The sequence below is a fragment of the Schistocerca serialis genome, chromosome 8 (assembly GCF_023864345.2).
Source record: "Schistocerca serialis cubense isolate TAMUIC-IGC-003099 chromosome 8, iqSchSeri2.2, whole genome shotgun sequence".
Classification (NCBI taxonomy): Eukaryota; Metazoa; Arthropoda; class Insecta; order Orthoptera; family Acrididae; genus Schistocerca; species Schistocerca serialis.
The window spans coordinates 562,562,369-562,583,422 of record NC_064645.1 but is presented as its reverse complement, the minus strand read 5'-3'; the positions used below and the strand labels follow the sequence as shown (position 1 = coordinate 562,583,422).

The window sequence follows — 21,054 nt, the reverse complement described above, 5'->3', positions numbered from 1 at the left end:
TTTCATATTAACAGAATCTTCCGTCGGTTCTTGGTAGAACAACATTATAATAATAAATGAAAAGCACCAGTTTGCTTTTGTTCTACAATATTATTTTTAAAAAGCAAACTGGTGCTATTTTTTAATCCTAAACCTTGAAAATGGATTTCTTAAGTATTCCTCTAAACTAGGCAGCTGTAAATGTTGCAAGGAACATTATGTACATAAAAAGTAAGGTCTTCTGTCTTACGCACGGGTCTTTCTCCACAGCCACCCAACCTCACGACTGTGGACGTCGGACCCCACATCTTCCACTAAGCATAAAGGCATTTTATTGGGTGGACACTGTGGAAGTTATCAGAGTGAGAAGTGGTGCAAGAAACAGATGTCCGTTTTACTCTTACAGGATTTAAATGGCAGCAATGTCGTTTTTGATTCAAAATGTGCTGAAATCATCTGATTCTGTTGGGAAATCTGTAAATTTCAGAATATTGTCAAATGAAATTTTTAGAATGATCTTAAATGTTGTGAAATATCTCCAATATTCTGGAAGCAAAGAAGTAATACATGAAATGAAATTCCTTAGAAATATTCATAGCAGTAACAAGGAGAGATAGGACAAGAAATGAAAAGGTACAGGAAACAGCAAAAGATGAATACCTGCAGAGCAGGATAGAAACATTAGGGCTAAGATTGTATGAGCATTTGCAGAGCAGGACAGAAACATCAAGGCTAAGATGGTATGAGCACTTAAAGAGAATAGGAAACCAGAGAATTCCCAAGAAAATACATGAAATGGATACACGAAGGAAAAGTACAAGGGAAAGACTAATGGGTAGATGGCTGAAAAGTGTGGACAAGTGCGTTGAAAAAACACAGGCAAGGGCTGGGCTAGAGTGAAGAAAGAAAGATGTTGGGAAAACAGGACTAGATGGTAAGGCTTCTGTTCCAAACGGACCCTGCCTGGTGCTGGAAACTGTTCAAGGTGGTGGTGGTGGTGGTGGTGGTGGTGGTGGTGGCGGCGATTATTATTATTATTATTGTTATTATTATTATTTCTTCCCTTTCTCAGACGTTATGTCTGGTTAGAAATGGAAAGTGACGCAGACCTTGATCAAGCGTGACTTCCTTTTAACTGTACAGTATGTGTTACATTGCATTTAGGAACTTTCGAGTACTTGAACATGTATCAATAATTGCAGATTTCTGTAGTTGTATATATACGTTTGGATGTAGCTGTATTACGTTGATGTACTGGTGGATATTGTGTGGTATGACTCCTGTAGTTGATAGTATAATTGGTATAATGTCAACTTTATCCTGATGCCACATGTCCTTGACTTCCTCAGCCAGTTGGATGTATTTTTCAATTTTTTCTCCTGTTTTCTTCTGTATATCTGTTGTATTGGGTATGGATATTTCAATTAGTTCTGTCAATTTTTTCTTTTTATTGGTGAGTATGATGTCAGGTTTGTTATGTGGTGTTGTTTTATCTGTTATTATTGTTTATTATTATTATTATTATTATTATTATTATTATTCTGGAAGTATCACTGTTATGTTCTAGAAATATCTGTTTCTGAGAATTTACAAGGTGAATAACTCAATCTACTGATTTACATTTTATGGTCAGGCATCCAAAGAATTAAATGCATTTCTTTCCAATGGTGACCGTTACTGGTTCTGTTTCCTTGTAAACTGCTTTATTAGAAGCTAATCTCCAAGTGCTCATTTACTTGGAGCTAGCCTCAATTACGGTAAAAATAAGTACAAAGGGTGATATGAAACTGTAGTTGGAGTCATGAATGATGGCAGTTGAGTTCGTGTTTGCTCTGCACACTTACATCATGCAGTCTCCAACAGCCATGGAGTGTTCAGTAATATTCTGAGCGGTCTGCTGTGAATGGCGTAGGCAGTGTGAGCATTAAACATGAGTGCGGAGAGTTATTTACTGACTTTTTATTCAATTTGTTGCAAGTTGTCATCACTGATGGTGGTGGTGGTAAGTGACAAACTCTACATAAGCAAGCAAGAGATATAATCTGCAGCATACATGCTTTCTTCAACTGTCGTCTGGAACTGGAAATGTTGCAAACCCTGTTTGTGTCACAACATGCACGAACTGTCGATGTTCGTGAACAAGACTATAAGGTTACAAAGCCTGCAAGGAAACATGTACATTTTATTTCATACAAGCTATACACCCAACGTTGTTACATTCATTAGGTTAATTTTCTCCATATCAGTTTAGGCCTTGTCATGTCCTTGGATAAGTTTGAATATACACTCTGGTGAAAATCCTGATCTTGTGTGCCATGTATGTTGTTGGAAAGTGTTTCTCCTTCTCATCTGGAGTGAATCACTAGCTTCCTGTGTGCTCCTTCAATGAGGAAAATGGTGGAAGTCACTTGGCGTCAGGCCTGAGGTGTAGGGAGCGTAGTTGATGATACCCAAGCAAAACTGTTTCAACAGCATGGTAGTCTTCTAGGCTGTATGCGGTTGCGCACTGTCATGAAGGAAGCTGAAGCCCTCAGCGAGAAGTCCTGGCCATTTCCTCCCGATTGCTTTGCCCAACTGTGTGAAGGTCTCGCAGTGTCTGCCAATGTCTGCCATCTTTCCAGAAAGTCCACAAGTATGACACTTGCACTGTCGAAAACATTATGGCCATAATCTTTCCAGCACATGGCATCACCTTAAACTTCTTTGTTTTTGGAGAGACGGGCTTCACTTCACTGATTATCACTTACTGTTGGAGGTGCAGTGGTGGATCCACGTTTTGTCACCTGCAGCAATGCACTGAAGAAAACTGTTCCCTTCCATGGAGAACCACTGTGAGAGTTTCAGACTTACCCCCATGCACCTCTCCTTGTATTGGTTGAACAGACTTCATGGAAGCTATCGGGTACAAACTTGCCAGTACCCCAGAATATCATGAACAAAATTACGAATCTTCCAAATAACATTCCCAATTCTACCATCACCTGCTGCAATGTGATACACCTATTGTCCTGAGTCAGCTCCTCCATGTGAGCTGTGTTCAAATCTGTTGATGCTGTGTTGGGTGTTGTAGGTGATATTTTCTCTACCAGCCTCAAACTACAAACACCATTCTGCAACATGCTGACAAGACATTACAGTCTCTCCATAATCCTCAACCAGCTGCCAGGGAATTTCAGCCACAATTACATGTTTCACCCACAGAAAATTTAACAATTGAGCAGATTTCTTTGCGAGACCAGTTTTCCAAACAAATCATCTTTCGTGCGTTTAAGTTAAAACTAGTGCTAAGTGGCCAACCGTACGTATCAGAATTACCACACATTACTAATTCCTCTATAATAGATGAAACTCCAGGAATATCAGCCACGTAAGTTTACTTTCTGATCAGCCCTCTTGAAACTGAAAAGTGAGTATTTAAGTGTAAGTGAATTTCAGTAATCAATGCCTAAAGGTAACATTTAATTTACGCAGTCTAGTGAAAACAGTGTGTGGCATGAAGAAATAAAAGAGACAGAGAATTAGAAAGATAAGTTGCTTTGGAATAAAAAAAGTATTGTTGATTAAAGAGACAGGTACTGGTTTTGTGAGCAGAGTCACCAAGACAAACTAACACTTCACTCTGCAAACACATTTATTGACCAAAGCACACAAAGTACACATAGAACACAACTTGTTGGAGTAACTTAATCAATTTGGAACTCTAATCATATACAGACTATCACTGTTTGTGATGCCTGCAAGAATTTCCATCCAACGAAATCAGAAACTTCAAATCATAATTATTTGCAGGAAGCAGGAACTGAACTAATGACTTTCAAATCGTTAATCAGCACATGTAACACCTACAGCATGCTGGGTAACAGTATACTGTGTAGATAGTACGTGGCAATATTAGCAACTACTGAAGGTGAGTCAAAGATAGAAAATATCAGAGGAAAGCACGAGGAAGAAAATGCTTAGAAATAAATAGAGAAACATGAAGAATAATAAATATGCAATTAGGAAAGGAGAAAAAGAATAAAAGTTCCTTAATACAGCAGGAAAGTAGAAGACAAATAAAATTATTTTATGCCAGCTCTGAATACACAATTGCTCACTGCTTCTACTATGAGTTTTTATCTTTACTCTTAAATTGTTTACATTCTACAAGAACTTTCCATTGTCAATTTAAAATTATTTTATGTCACACTATAGTTTGTCAATTTTATCCACATCATCTTTTAAATCTTCATTTTAATGTAAGGCATTTGTGTGGCACGATTTGTCCACCATGTCACAGTAAGAACAAGTACTTCGATAATTTGCCTCATACCAAATATTGATAGTTTATTTAGTGTTTAACACTCTTGGACAGTCAGAAGTAACTTCACACATCAATGTGTTTGGAAGGCTGTTGTTTGGTGACTGTCAGTTTTTAAAAAAAAGGAAGTGCAAGGAGGACTCTCCCTCTGAAGGTTTCACTCAAACTTAATTATGTTTACAGATATTAACAACAACAATAATAATCATAATAATAATTTCACATGGCTCAATGACCTAGTGCAAGTCTCTCACCGGATGCAACGTTGGTGAATTGCTTGTCCCTAACCAACCCTAGTTATCCAATCAGGGAAAGGGGAGCCACAGTTTAACATGGAATCTGAACCATGTGTTTTTTCTGGTGACTCCTGATGTCACTGAGAGACTGAAAAATCCATGGTCTGACCAAGATTTGGTCACACAACCTCTCGATTTCCAGGCACACAGTATCACTAGACCACCGATAATTCATCTTACAGGTTTTGATGAGTGAGTTTGAGGGTATCAAAATACGTGACATACATTGTCTTATCTTTTGACTGCAATGACTTATAAGCTTAAATTATTTACATTGTCAATGGACCATAGATCCCACATTTGACACAAATTTCAACTTCATACCTCTACCTGTTCCTGAGGAAAAAGTGGTCTTAAGAGAGAAGGACAGGCAGACAGACAAACAACAGGAAACAACAAATGGCAAAAAAAGATGCAATTACAAATTCACTATTCTTAGGTTTTTTCCTTTACTTGTACTGTGAAACCTTACTTCTTGAGAAATTCTATGATTCTAGATCAACAGGAAGTAACCTATAGGATTTGATGTGTGAGTTTGCAATTATCAAAATATGTGACATAAATGACCATATCATTTCATCACTCCAACTTAGAAGCTTACACTTTTCACACTACCACGGGACTGTAGACATTAGTGCAGGGCATAAATTTCCACTTGATGTCTCACCCAATCTTGACAAAAACAGGGCTTAACAGTTAGACAGAAAGACAATAAAGTGATCCTATAAGGATTCTGTTTTTACTGATTGAGGTACAGATTCCTAATAAAGAACACACTGTAACCAGTTGCTAAACTTAAGTTTTTATTTACAACACATTTCAGACGCTTTGCCCCATCATCAAGTGGCAGTCCTAGTGTTTAATTTAAGTGCACTGCTTCTAGGAAAATCCCTTATTTTGAAACATTATCGATATTTCAACACTGTTGGTTTTCCTGGAAGCAGCACACCTCCAGTGAACACTTGGACTAGTACCTGATGATGGAGCAAATCCTGCAAAACTCATTGTAAATAAAAAGTTTAGCAACTGGCTGCATTGCGTGTTTTTTTTTTACAAGGGGCATTCAATAAGTAATGCAACACTTTAAAAAAAATACATGTTATTCCCCATTCTTTTGCCCACAAAACTTTACTTTCCAACTAGAGGCCCATTCACTGGGATGGCTTTAAGCCACCTTACTGGGAGGGCCCGTATGCCTGTACGGTACCACTCTAATGGTCGACCAATGCCTTGCTGCATCAGTAACCTCTCCATTATCCATGTACTCCTTACCATGGAGTGCATCCTTCAGTGGACCAAACATGTGGAAGTTGGAAGGTCCGAAACCCAGGCTGTAGAGCGGATGAGAAAACTGTCCAATGAAGTTTTGTGAGCTCCTCTTGGTTCCCCAGACTTGGATAACACTTGCATTTTTGTGTCAATGAACATGCTGAGGTTGTTTATTCAATTTCCTGACAGTAGCACAAAACATTTCAGAGTTAAACATTGCACCATGAGAAAGGGCATCAAACAGAATAACCCCTTCAGAATCCCAGAAGACCATCGCCATTACTTTACCAGCTTAGGGTGTGGCTTTGAACTTTCTCTTCAGAGAAGAGGTGGTGTGGTGCCATTCCATGGATTGCCGTTTTGATTCCAGTTCAAAGTGATGACAAAAATTGTCACAACTGCCCTCATAACACGCAAGCAATTTTGTACAGATGGTCCTTTGTTGCTCTTTATGGTCTTCTATTAGGCAGCGAGGAACCCTGCAGACACACACCTCTGAGTATCCCAATTGGTGCATGAGAGTGTCAGCACTACCAACAGAGACATTCAGTCAAGCAACGAGGTGTTTGATTGTGATCCATCAATCACCTTGAAAGAGAGTGTCTGCACATTTCAGCATTGCAGGATTCACAGCTGTATGTGGCCAGCTGACATGCGGGTGATCACACAAATTTGTGTGACCTTGCTATGATGATGACAGACACATTGTGCTTTTGTTCTGTTCACTGCCAGGCCTCCGTAACCATTTTGCAATGCTCTGGTTTTCTGCCAAAAATAACTCAATGACAGATCTCTGCTTGGAATGCACTTCCATTACAGACATGATTTTGAAGGCCACTTATAGTGCTGTCACCTACTGGAACTTCATGAAACAATACGGACTGAAGCGGGAATATTTCATGATGCCCCTCACATATTCTGCATGTTTTCAACCAAAATGGGCTGAGGAAAAAACATGTTGCATTATTGTCTGAATGTCCCTTGTATTTGTATTTTAATGACAAGTAATTATAAACACTGCAAGGGTGAGAGAAAATTGACCCAACTCTATCTTCTTTACCTTTAGTAAATGTTCATTTCAGTAAATTACTCCCACTGCCCACATCCAGTTCTTGAAAGTGCTGGCTTTTGGAATAAATCCTTAGTTGAGCTAGATTGACACTAATCCAGATTTTACAGTAATGTATTCTAATATTCCTGAAAGTAGCTAACTTAAAAGATATTTGCCATTAAAGTTTGGAAACACCCAAAACTACAGGGCCTATTATGCCATTGTGCTTGTTATGTTCCAACTTCCAACTATACTTTTGTTGCTCTAATTTTTCTGGGCCGTGACACCCTTTAGTAATTACTTAAGAATTTGCTGAAATTAATATAAATGCCAACATAAAGCTCAGTCAAATTAGTAAACTATAACCTAGCAGGTTTTCAAATAATTACCTAGTTTCTGAAGAACTAAAATATTCATACACCAGTCTATATAAAGCCAACCCCAACCCAAAACCCTTCAGTCTCTTGTGAAGTTGTACACCACTATCATCTCCATGAGAATCTGCCGCTGACATTATTCAATTAACACCTTTGTAGTAACGTGTACTATCTTTAATTTCTTTGAGTCAATCAGTGGATAACATATGTTCCGGTCGCATCTTTCTGTAAACATCATGAATGTCTATATATTGGTGCCCTATATCTGGAAATCTGTTATGCTAACTGATTACATAAACTGAAACCAGTGTTGTGATAGTATCCTGTCAGAACTATATCGCAAAAATGCACTGTATCTAACACCTTCATATTGATTACTAGAATACTGCAGTACGTGCCTGTGAAAAAAACATCCAATGTGAGAAGTGAATCTGCTCATAGCACTGTCAATATCGACAGTAAATGTGGAACTAGCTGCATTAACTAAAAAATTGTGTGGTGGTGTTATTGGAATATTTCCCATAAAGATAGTTTTACAGCAATCTGATGAACTTTCTATGATGAGACACCAAGAAAAGAATGCACAAAGTTTAGATGTTGTTCTTGCCAAGAGTAGATATGAATAGGTGAGTGTGTGTGATGTAACTAGTAAGATATCATTTATCCCTACATATGCTAATGAGAAGTGAGGTCTTTAAGTTAGCTGTTACCTGTAAATCTCAGTTTCTCGATTCCATGATGCCTCATCTCGGGAAAAGAATATCTTGACAGCAACATTCTCACCATGCCAAACACCCCGCCAAACTTCTCCATATCGGCCCTTACCGATACACTCGGCCAATGATATCTGTTTGGCCAAAGTTCGCTGGATAAGAAGAGGGAGACCGGATCCTGAACCAGAGCTCATTGAGCGATCAAGAAATTCCTGCAGAAAAATGAACAAATATTAATTTTATCTAGTATCTAGTTATCAGGAGAAAGAAAACTGGCGTTCTACGGATCGGAGGGTGGAATGTCAGATCCCTTAATCGGGCAGGTAGGTTAGAAAATTTAAAAAGGGAAATGGATAGGTTAAAGTTAGATATAGTGGGAATTAGTGAAGTTCGGTGGCAGGAGGAACAAGACTTTTGGTCAGGTGATTACAGGGTTATAAATACAAAATCAAATAGGGGTAATGCAGGAGTAGGTTTAATAATGAATAAAAAAATAGGAGTGTGGGTTAGCTACTACAAACAGCATAGTGAACACATTATTGTGGCCAAGACAGACACAAAGCCCATGCCTACTACAATAGTACAAATTTATATGCCAACTAGCTCTGCAGATGAAGAAGAAATTGATGAAATGTATGACGAGATAAAAGAAATTATTCAGGTAGTGAAGGGAGACGAAAATTTAATAGTCATGGGTGACTGGAATTCGTCAGTAGGAAAAGGGAGAGAAGGAAACATAGTAGGTGAATATGGATTGGGGGGAAGAAATGAAAGAGGAAGCCGCCTTGTAGAATTTTGCGCAGAGCATAACCTAATCATAGCTAACACTTGGTTCAAGAATCATAAAAGAAGGTTGTATACCTGGAAGAATCCTGGAGATACTAAAAGGTATCAGATAGATTATATAATGGTAAGACAGAGATTTAGGAACCAGGTTTTAAATTGTAAGACATTTCCAGGGGCAGATGTGGATTCTGACCACAATCTATTGGTTATGATCTGCAGATTGAAACTGAAGAAACTGCAAAAAGGTGGGAATTTAAGGATATGGGACCTGGATAAACTGAAAGAACGAGAGGTTGTAGAGAGTTTCAGGGAGAGCATAAGGGAACAATTGACAGGAATGGGGGAAAGAAATACAGTAGAAGAAGAATGGGTAGCTCTGAGGGATGAAGTAGTGAAGGCAGCAGAGGATCAAGTAGGTAAAAGGACGAGGGCTAATAGAAATCCTTGGGTAACAGAAGAAATATTGAATTTAATTGATGAAAAGAGAAAATATAAAAATGCAGTAAATGAAGCACGTAAAAAGGAATACAAACGTCTCAAAAATGAAATTGACAGGAAGTGCAAAATGGCTAAGCAGGGATGGCTAGAGGACAAATGTAAGGATGTAGAGGCTTGTCTCACTAGGGGTAAGATAGATACAGCCTACAGGAAAATTAAAGAGACCTTTGGAGAGAAGAGAACACCTTGTATGAATATCAAGAGCTCAGATGGAAACCCAGTTCTAAGCAAAGAAGGGAAGGCAGAAACGTGGAAGGAGTATATAGAGGGTTTATACAAGGGCGAAGTACTTGAGGACAATATTATGGAAATGGAAGAGGATGTAGATGAAGACAAAATGTGAGATAAGATACTGCGTGAAGAGTTTGACAGAGCACTGAAAGACCTGCGTCAAAACAAGGCCCCGGGAGTAGACAACATTCCATTAGAACTACTGATGGTCTTGGGAGAGCCAGTCATGACAAAACTCTACCATCTGGTGAGCAAGATGTATGAGACAGGCGAAATACCCTCAGACGTCAAGAAGAATATAATAATTCCAATCCCAAAGAAAGCAGGTGTTGACAGATGTGAAAATTACCGAACTATCAGTTTAATAAGTCACAGCTGCAAAATACTAACACGAATTCTTTACAGACGAATGGAAAAACTGGTAGGAGCGGACCTCGGGGAGGATCAGTTTGGATTCCGTAGAAATGTTGGAACACGTGAGGCAATGCTAACCTTACGACTTATCTTAGAATAAAGATTAAGAAAAGGCAAACCTACGTTTCTAGCATTTGTAGACTTAGAGAAAGCTTTTGACAATGTTAACTGGAATACTCTCTTTCAAATTCTGAAGGTGGCAGGGGTAAAATACAGGGAGCGAAAGGCTATTAACAATTTGTACAGAAACCAGATGGCAGTTGTAAGTGTCAAGGGGCATGAAATGGAAGCAGTGGTTGGGAAAGGAGTGAGACAGGGTTGTAGCCTCTCCCCGATGTTATTCAATCTGTATATTGAGCAAGCAGTAAAGGAAACAAAAGAAAAATTCGGAGTAGGCATTAAAATTCATGGAGAAGAAGTAAAAACTTTGAGGTTCGCCGATGACATTGTAATTCTGTCAGAGACAGCAAAAGACTTGGAAGAGCAGTTGAACGGAATGGACAGTGCCTTGAAAGGAGGATATAAGATGAACATCAACAAAAGCAAAACGAGGATAATGGAATGTAGTCAAATTAAATCGGGTGATGCTGAGGGAATTAGATTAGGAAATGAGACACTTAAAGTAGTAAAGGAGTTTTGCTATTTAGGGAGTAAAATAACTGATGATGGTCGAAGTAGAGAGGATATAAAATGTAGACTGGCAATGGCAAGGAAATCGTTTCTGAAGAAGAGAAATTTGTTAACATCGAGTATAGATTTAAGTGTCAGGAAGTCGTTTCTGAAAGTATTTGTATGGAGTGTAGCCATGTATGGAAGTGAAACATGGACGATAACTAGTGTGGACAAGAAGAGAATAGAAGCTTTCGAAATGTGGTGCTACCGAAGAATGCTGAAGATACGGTGGGTAGATCACGTAACTAATGAGGAGGTATTGAATAGGATTGGGGAGAAGAGGAGTTTGTGGCACAACTTGACTAGAAGAAGGGATCTGTTGGTAGGACATGTTTTGAGGCATCAAGGGATCACAAATTTAGCATTGGAGGGCAGCGTGGATGGTAAAAATCGTAGAGGGAGACCAAGAGATGAATACACTAAGCAGATTCAGAAGGATGTAGGTTGCAGTAGGTATTGGGAGATGAAGAAGCTTGCACAGGATAGAGTAGCATGGAGAGCTGCAGCAAACCAGTCTCAGGACTGAAGACCACAACAACAACAATCTAGTATGACCACGTCACTTATGTATACATGTATAAGGGAAACTCTGTACACATTGTGATTTTAAAAAAAATTGTGTACTCAGGTCAAATGAAAAATGGAAAAATGGGACAAAGTATAACATTCTCTCTTCTGTTCTCCTTTCTAGTGAAGGAATATAAAAGCAAATGAAATGTAGATGCCCAGGCATATGGCACCTCACTCATTTCCAAACTCCACCGTTGATCATCAGCAAGCACACTTTGCTATGATAGACAAGAGGAATAATACAAACCAGAAAACTGGTACTTATTTCACACATTAATGCACTACCACATCAGAAAGGAAGGTGGAAAGGACTGACACTCACTCACTCACTTACTCTCTCTCTCTCTCTCTCTCTCTCTGGTGTGTGTGTGTGTGGGGGGGGGGGGGGGTTTGTTCACGAAATGATGCTTGGCAGGGTGGGGAGTGCTTCTATAGCACTAGTATACCTATTGTCATCCAAAAATCAATACAAAATTAATATTATGCTTTACAAATTCCTAACACTATTGTAAAGTACAAAATTGTTACAAAGCAATTTATACACTATACATGAAGAAAATCTACATCTACATCTACATCTACACTCCACAAGCCACCTTGTGGTGTATGTATGTTGGAGGGTGCTTTATGTACCACTGTCACTTCCCACCTTTCCTGTGCCAGTCCCAAATGGTTCATGGGAATAATGATTGCCAGTAAGCCTATGTGTGAGGTCGATTCTCTAATTTTAGCCTCTATATCTTTTTGCAAGATGTATGTAGGAGGAAGCAACACATTGGTTGACTCTTCTAGGCACTATGTTCTTGGAAATTTTACAGTAAACCACACAGTGAGGTAGAACATCTTTCTTGCAGCATCTGCCACTGGAATTGTTTGATCATCTCCGTGATACTTTTGTGCTTACTAAATGAATCTGTAACAACACATATTGCTCTTCTTTTGATCTTCTCTGTTTCCTCTATATATTCTGTATTTTACCTAGGATGAAAAAGCACTTGGGAGGAGCTGTCAGGCCAAAACAGAATGCTAATTAGAGTGGGCATGTGAGTTGTTGCAATGTTAAAGCATATGAAAAACTATAAATCCTAAATATAAAAATGGAAACGATGGAAGTATATGTTTATTAAATAGCAAGATGCAAAGACAATTCGTAGACTTCTGGAAAGGCAGTCATAGGATTACTTATACTGGGTTTATATCGGTTGAGTCAGAGTAGTAGTAGTAGTAGAAGTAGTAGTGGTGGTGGTGGTGGTGGTGGTGGTGGTAATGAAATGGGAAACTGATAATGGAGTATAGAGTTATATGCAGTTGACAGAAAGAACACTCATGGTGAAATCAGACTTACAACAGACACCATAAACATTAATACACGTCAACTACATATGCGAATGACCTGAAGTTGAAGCTTTTACTAAGACTACTGAAGTCAAAAAAGTGTCAAAATAGTTTGGAATTTAGTGGTAGTAGACGAATGGAATGCAGTCATTGGTTAAAGTAAGGAAAAAAATGGAGGAGAATGGTCCACGCAAGCAAATTTTAAGAGGGGGGAAAGATTAGTGGAATTATGTGCTGGGCACAATTTAGTCATTGGAAAAACATTGTTTGAAATCACTTTGAGAAGACAGTAGTGTGGGAGATGTCAGGGTAGGAAATAAAATACTAGGATGATTAACTTTTGGTAAACTAAAGATTCAGGAATCAAGTTAAGGAATGCACGAGCTAACCATGTGTTGACAGTTATTGTGACCACAATCTAGTATTAACGAAATTCTATTTGAATATCTAGAAGTTAAGGATAAAGCTACTGAAAGCTGGAACCCAGACAAGCTGAAGTAATTATGAAGTGAAACAGAACATGTGACCAAAGAAAGAACAAAGGATTACTGGTGTGGAAAACCAATAGAATTGCCTTAAAAGAGATTTAGGAAACGCATAAAAAAAAATGCTAGGACTGAAACAGGCCCTGGGTAATGCCCTAAAAGTAATGTCTATGAATGCAAATACACTAGAAATTGTTATAGGATAAATACTTATGAAGAGATTCAAGCTTTCAAAACCAACGGTTGCTTCATCAGGAAAGAGGGAAGGAGAGGGAAAGACGAAAGGATGTGGGTTTTAAGGGAGAGGGTATGGAGTCATTCCAATACTGGGAGCGGAAAGACTTACCTTAGGGGGAAAAAAGGTCAGGTACACACTCGCTCGCTCGCGCGCGCGCACCCACCCACACACATACACAGACACAAGCAGACATTTGTAAAGGCAAAGACTTTGGGCAGAGATGTCAGTCGAGGCAGAAGTAAAGAGGCAAAGATGTTGTTGAAAGACAGGTGAGATATGAGCGGCGACAACTTGAAATTAGCAGAGGTTGAGGCCTGGCGGATAACGAGAAGAGAGGATATACTGAAGGGCAAGTTCCCATCTCCGGAGTTCTGACAGGTTGGTGTTAGTGGGAAGTATCCAGATAACCTGGACGGTGTAACACTGTGCTAAGATGTGCTGGCCGTGCACCAAGGCATGTTTAGCCACAGGGTGATCCTCATTACCAACAAACACTGTCTGCCTGTGTCCATTCATGCAAGTGGACAGTTTGTTGCTGGTCATTCCCACATAGAAAGCTTCACAGTGTAGGCAGGTCAGTTGAGAATCACGTGGGTGCTTTCACACGTGGCTCTGCCTTTGATCGTGTACACCTTCTGGGTTACAGGACTGCAGTAGGTGGTGGTGGGAGGGTGCATGGGACAGGTTTTACACCGGGGGCGGTTACAAGGGTAGGAGCCAGAGGGTAGGGAAGGTGGTTTGGGGATTTCATAGGGATGAATTAAGAGGTTACGAAGGTTAGGTGGATGGCGGAAAGACACTCTTGGTGGAGTGAGGAGGATTTCATGAAGGATGGATCTCATTTCAGGGCAGGATTTGAGGAAGTCATATCCCTGCTGGAGAGCCACATTCAGAGTCTGATCCAGTCCCGGAAAGTATCCTGTCACAAGTGGGGCACACTTGGGGTTCTTTTTTGGGAGGTTCTGGGTTTGAGGGGATGAGGAAGTGGCTCTGGTTATTTGCTTCTGTACCAGGTCGGGAGGGTAGTTGCGGGATGCAAAAGCTGTTTTCAGGTTGTTGGTGTAATGGTTCAGGGATCCCGGACTGGAGCAGATTCGTTTGCCACGAAGACCTAGGCTGTAGGGAAGGGACCATTTGATGTGGAATGGGTGGCAGCTGTCATAATGGAGGTACTGTTGCTTGCTGGTGGGTTTGATGTGGACTGACGTGTGAAGCTGGACATTGGACAGATGGAGGTCAACGTCAAGGAAAGTGGCATGGGATTTGGAGTAGGACCAGGTGAATCTGATGGAACCAAAGGAGTTGAGGTTGGAGAGGAAATTCTGGAGTTCTTCTCCACTGTGAGTCCAGATCATGAAGATGTCATCAATAAATCTGTACCAAACTTTGGGTTGGCAGGCCTGGGTAACCAAGAAGGCTTCCTCTAAGCGACCCATGAATAGGTTGGCGTACAAGGGGCCATCCTGGTACCCATGGCTGTTCCCTTTAATGGTTGGTATGTCTGGCCTTCAAAAGTGAAGAAGTTGTCAGTCAGGATGAAGCTGGCTAAGGTAATGAGGAAAGAGGTTTTAGGTAGGGTGGCAGGTGATTGGCGTGAAAGGAAGTGCTCCATTGCAAGAGGCCCTGGACGTGCGGGATATTTTTGTATAGGGAAGTGGCATCAATGGTTACAAGGATGGTTTCCGGGGGGTGACAGATGGGGTAAGGATTCCAGGCGTTCGAGAAAGTGGTTGGTGTCTTTGATGAAGGATGGGAGACTGCATGTAATGGGTTGAAGGTGTTTATCTACGTAGGCAGAGATACGTTCTGTGGGGGCTTGGTAACCAGCTACAATGGGGCGGCAGGGATGATTGGGTTTGTGAATTTTGGGAAGAAGGTAGAAGATAGGGGTGCAGGGTGTCGGTGGGGTCAGGAGGTTGATGGAGTCAGGCGAAAGGTTTTGTAGGGGGCCTAAGGTTCTGAGGATGTATGTATGCTTGTGTTTGTGTGTCTATCGACCTGCCAGCGCTTTTGTTTGGTAAGTCACATCATCTTTGTTTTTAGATATATTTTTTCTATGTGGAATGTTTCCCTCTATTATATTCATATCATTAATTTGAACCCAACAATTACGTTTGTTATTGCCACTGTTGCATTTCGAAATCTTTTCTGTTGTCTTATTTTCTCTTTCTGTTTTTGCCACTTTGTATTCACCTTCTCCTTTTTACCGTAATCTACTACACAATTTTATCCCGCCTATATATACTCAGTAATACGTAACCCACTTCCAAACCATAACCAAAAAAATTTTTTTTTCCGCTTTCAACACTACCGCTGCTATAAAATCCACCGTTTCTAGTTCACAAACAGTTCCTTTCACCTATTAAACAACCATTTCGGCTAGTTTTAATAACTTTTGCTTTATTTCCATTTCCATTTTTCCCACATCACTGATCATATTTAGCCGTTTCCCACAGGTTTTAATGTCATTATTTCTTCGTCAGACAATTGTTAGCCTCATTTTCATAATCTGCCACCACAAAACCACTCCTTTTAATACATTTACACGTAGTTTTTTCGAAATTTTCCCGAATTTCTCCACACCTTAACGTGTTTTGGCGGCAACACAACCACCTAACCTTTATGCACATCGTTGTCTAACAACCCAAGTTCACCACAGGACCAACATAGCCCAGCTTTAACCAACACTTTTTCGCCTTTTTTCACACCAGATCTCCAGTTGCTTTCTAGTTCACCTTTATCCCTCCCCATATATTTTTATTTTCATTTTCATTTCAGCCTCATGTTACACTTTCCACCTTCTAATACCATGTCACCCTCACAACACCCCCACAACGACCCCATTAAGTTTTATTTACATTCCCTCCGCAAACATGCCTTCGCCCTAGCCAGATTACACTCCCATATTTTTTCTCAGGCTTGTCTGACATTTGGCATTACCCCCAAAAGCCTCACACTTAAAGTTTCCATCTCTGGCTGCAACCCTTCTTTCCATCAGTCCCTATACCAGTTCCAAACTGAACAATCCATTGCCCTCACCCACCTAATCCTTCACCTACACATCAACTCAGCCAATGAACACACCCGTCAACTCCTATCCTTAATAGAAGTCCTCAATCTTTCCTCTCCCACATCCACACCGGCTGTTCAGAGCATCCTCCTACAGGCCAACCGCAAATTAGAACAGCATGCCACCCTCCACCTCAAAAAACTATCCACTCTCCTGGTTTCCCACCTCCGGAAAGGAAACTCACTCACCCTTCACAACCTTTCCAGCAAACCTCAACCTCCTCTCACTGCACACAAACCCAGTCTCTCCCATCTACTCAATCTCCCACTTCCAGCTCTGCTCCCTCCAAAACCTCAAAATTCCAATGAACACAATCTGGAACGACAACACCCTAATTCAGTAGTTAACCTTTCCTCCAAACCTCTCTCCCAATCCGAAACCTCTGTCCTATCAAAAGGCCTCACCTTCAGCCCCACTCCCAGATTCAACCAAACAGCCCTCGTCAAAGATTTACTGTCCTACACTCGTACTCTCTGCTGGGAATATCACTTTGCCACAAAGAAAAATGATCCTAATCCTACTCCTAATGATCCAACTCCCCAAGACACTATCCAAATTGAACCCTGCCTGGAACAGTTCCGTCCTCCGTCACAGCGGGACCCACCTCCTCTTCCTCAAAATCACCCTCTCCAAACCTTCCAGGAATTTCTGACTTCCAGCCTTGCCTCTCAATCCTTCTTAAAAAACCTTAATCCTACTCCCAACATCACCACTGCTGAAGCGCAGGCTATCCGTGATCTGAACGCTGACCAATCCATCGTCATTCTTCCGGCGGACAAGGGTTCCACGACTGTGGTACTTGATCGTTGGGAGTATGTGACTGAGGGACTGTGTCAGCTTTCAGACAACACCACATACAAAGTTTTCCAAGGTAATCCCAATCCTGATGTCCAGGTGGAGCTTCAAGGAATCCTCAGAACCTTAGGCCCCCTACAAAACCTTTCGCCTGACTCCATCAACCTCCTGACCCCACCGACACCCCGCACCCCTACCTACTACCTTCTTCCCAAAATTCACAAACCCAATCATCCCAGCCGCCCCATTGTAGCTGGTTACCAAGCCCCCACAGAACGTATCTCTGCCTACGTAGATAAACACCTTCAACCCATTACACGCAGTCTCCCATCCTTCATCAAAGACACCAACCACTTTCTCGAACGCCTGGAATCCTTACCCAGTCTGTTACCCACGGAAACCATCCTTGTAACCATTGATGCCACTTCCCTATACAAAAATATCCCGCACGTCCAGGGCCTCTTGCAATGGAGCACTTCCTTTCACGCCAATCACCTGCCACCCTACCTAAAACCTCTTTCCTCATTACCTTAGCCAGCTTCATCCTGACCGACAACTTCTTCACTTTTGAAGGCCAGACATACCAACAATTAAAGGGAACAGCCATGGGTACCAGGATGGGCCACCTCGTACGCCAACCTATTCATGGGTCGCTTAGAGGAAGCCTTCTTGGTTACCCAGGCCTGCCAACCCAAAGTTTGGTACAGATTTATTGATGACATCTTCATGATCTGGACTCACAGTGAAGAAGAACTCCAGAATTTCCTCTCCAACCTCAACTCCTTTGATTCCATCAGATTCACCTGGTCCTACTCCAAATCCCATGCCACTTTCCTTGACGTTGACCTCCATCTGTCCAATGTCCAGCTTCACACGTCAGTCCACATCAAACCCACCAGCAAGCAACAGTACCTCCATTATGACAGCTGCCACCCATTCCACATCAAATGGTCCCTTCCCTACAGCCTAGGTCTTCGTGGCAAACGAATCTGCTCCAGTCCGGGATCCCTGAACCATTACACCAACAACTTGAAAACAGCTTTTGCATCCCGCAACTACCCTCCCGACCTGGTACAGAAGCAAATAACAAGAGCCACTTCCTCATCCCCTCAAATCCAGAACCTCAAAAGAACCACAAAAGTGCCCCACTTGTGACATGATACATTCCGGGGCTGGATCAGACTCTGAATGTGGCTCTCCAGCAGGGATAAGACTTCCTCAAATCCTGCCCTGAAATGAGATCCATCCTTCATGAAATCCTCCCCACTCCACCAAGAGTGTCTTTCCGCCGTCCACCTAACCTTCGTAACCTCTTAGTTCATCCCTATGAAATCCCCAAACCACTTTCCCTACCCTCTGGCTCCTACCCTTGTAACCGCCCCCAGTGTAAAACCTGTCCCATGCACCCTCCCACCACCACCTACTCCAGTCCTGTAAGCCAGAAGGAGTACACGATCAAAGGCAGAGCCACGTGTGAAAGCACCCACGTGATTTACCAACTGACCTGCCTATACTGTGAAGCTTTCTATGTGGGAATGACCAGCAACAAATTGTCCATTTGCATGAATGGACACAGGCAGACAGTGTTTGTTGGTAATGAGGTTCACCCTGTGGCTAAACATGCCTTGGTGCACGGCCAGCACATCTTGGCACAGTGTTACACCGTCCGGGTTATCTGGATACTTCCCACTAACACCAACCTGTCAGAACTCTGGAGATGGGAACTTGCCCTTCAGTATATCCTCTCTTCTCGTTATCCGCCAGGCCTCAACCTCCGCTAATTTCAAGTTGCCGCCGCTCATACCTCACCTGTCTTTCAACAACATCTTTGCCTCTTTACTTCCGCCTAGACTGACATCTCTGCCCAAACTCTTTGCCTTTACAAATGTCTGCTTGTGTCTGTGTACGTGCGGATGGATATGTGTGTGTGTGTGTGTGTGTGTGTGTGTGTGTGTGTGTGTGCGCGCGCGCGCGAGTGTATACCTGTCCTTTTTTCCCCCTAAGGTAAGTCTTTCCGCTCCAGGGATTGGAATGACTCCTTAGCCTCTCCCTTAAAACCCACATCCTTTCGTCCTTCCCTCTTTCCTGATGAAGCAACCGTTGGTTGTGAAAGCTTGAATTTTGTGTGTATGTTTGTGTGTCTATCGACCTGCCAGCGCTTTTGTTTGGTAAGTCACATCATCTTTGTTTTTAGATATATTTTTCCCACGTGGAATGTTATATATATATATATATATATATATATATATATATATATATATATATAGACACACACACAGATGATGTGACTTACCGAACGAAAGTGCTGGCAGGTCGATAGACACACAAACAAACACAAACATACACCTGAAATTCAAGCTTTGGCAACAAACTGTTGCCTCATCAGGAAAGAGGGAAGGGGAGGGAAAGACGAAAGGATGTGGGTTTTAAGGGAGAGGGTAAGGAGTCATTTCAATCCCGGGAGCAGAAAGACTTACCTTAGGGGAAAAGAACGGGTATACACTCGCGCGCGCGCACACACACACACACACACACACACACACACACACATATCCATCCGCACATACACAGACACAAGCAGACATTTGTAAAGGCCTGTACAAATGTCTGCTTGTGTCTGTGTATGTGCGGATGGATATGTGTGTGTGTGCGCGAGTGCATACCCGTCCCTTTTTCCACCCAAGGTAAGTCTTTCCGCTCCCGGGATTGAAATGACTCCTTATCCTCTCCCTTAAAACCCACATCCTTTCGTCTTTCCCTCTCCTTCCCTCTTTCCTGACTAAGCAACCATTGGTTGCGAAAGCTAGAATTTTGTGTGTATGTATGTGTCTGTTTGTGTTTCTATCGACCTGCCAGCGCTTTCGTATGGTAAGTCACATCATCTTTGTTTTTAAATATATTTTTCCTGCGTGGAATGTTTCCCTATATAAAATTCTATATTTAAAAGTAGTTAGCAAAAGGGATCAAATTTGTAGCAACAAGGCCATAGCTGCAGCACTCCAAGCTGTTGGAATTCGAACATAGGAAAGCAACGTACAAGGTCTGTTCAAAAAATTCTAGAACTTTGTCCACAAAATTTTTTCTATGCTACCTTTTACTTATTGTGCATAGTATTCTTCAAAGTACTCTCTTCTACAATTGATACACTGCTCCCAACACCATTTCCACTTCCAGAAGCAGTTTTGGTATGCCTCTTGCTCGATCACATGAACTGCCATCTGCAAATTTTCTTTTATCTTGTCTACTGATGCAAATCTTAGTCCTTTCAATGGGGTTTTTAACTTTGGAAATATAAAAACTGTTTGCAGGGGCCATGTGATTCTCTTAAGAAACTTCTCGTTCTAATTTGCACAATCCAAAAGCTCTTCACAGATTGTGAGGCGAAGGTCTTTTTGGTCTTGACTCACGAGCCATGGGATGAACATGGCGGCAACTTCATTGACATTCCCGACATGAGCGTCATTAGTAGAAGCCGAACGGTGTCCTGAATGAGGGTTATCTTTAGCTTCTGTCTGAACATTTTTACACCATGTGAACCATTCGTAGCACTGAGCATGGCTTAAGCCCTCATCACTTTGGCTTCCAGCAGCATTCGCTGTGTCTCTGTAAAGGTCACCTTGAGTTTCCTACAAAAATTAATTCAATGCACTGCTCCTCTAACTTTGCCATCTTGAAATTCACAAACTGTGTGACACACTGTTCTACTCAATACAGCTCTGAACAACAACTAAAAGACATACAAAAATGAAACTTCTGGCAGTTACACATTAAACACAGGTGTGTGCAGGGATGCCAACCACATTTTGCTCCAACCCACTATTGTGTGAAATTATAAATATTCTGGAATTTTTTGAACAGACCTCATACACAGAAATAATTTGGTAAATGAGTTCCAATCAAAGTATTGAAAAACAGAAGTGTGTGGTAACATCAAAGTTATAAAAAGATCAATAAATATGAAACCCAAAATCAAGA

The 21,054-nt window shown here is 41.3% G+C and overlaps 1 protein-coding gene across 1 annotated transcript in view; it reads right to left on the bottom strand.

The window, feature by feature from the left end:
- Positions 1-21,054, bottom strand: part of LOC126416134 (activin receptor type-1) — an 87,616-nt gene that overhangs the window by 24,845 nt on the left and 41,717 nt on the right. The window contains exon 5 of the mRNA XM_050083673.1: positions 7,983-8,197. Coding sequence (XP_049939630.1) covers positions 7,983-8,197 — 215 coding nt within the window. The remainder of the gene's footprint in view (positions 1-7,982; positions 8,198-21,054) is intronic.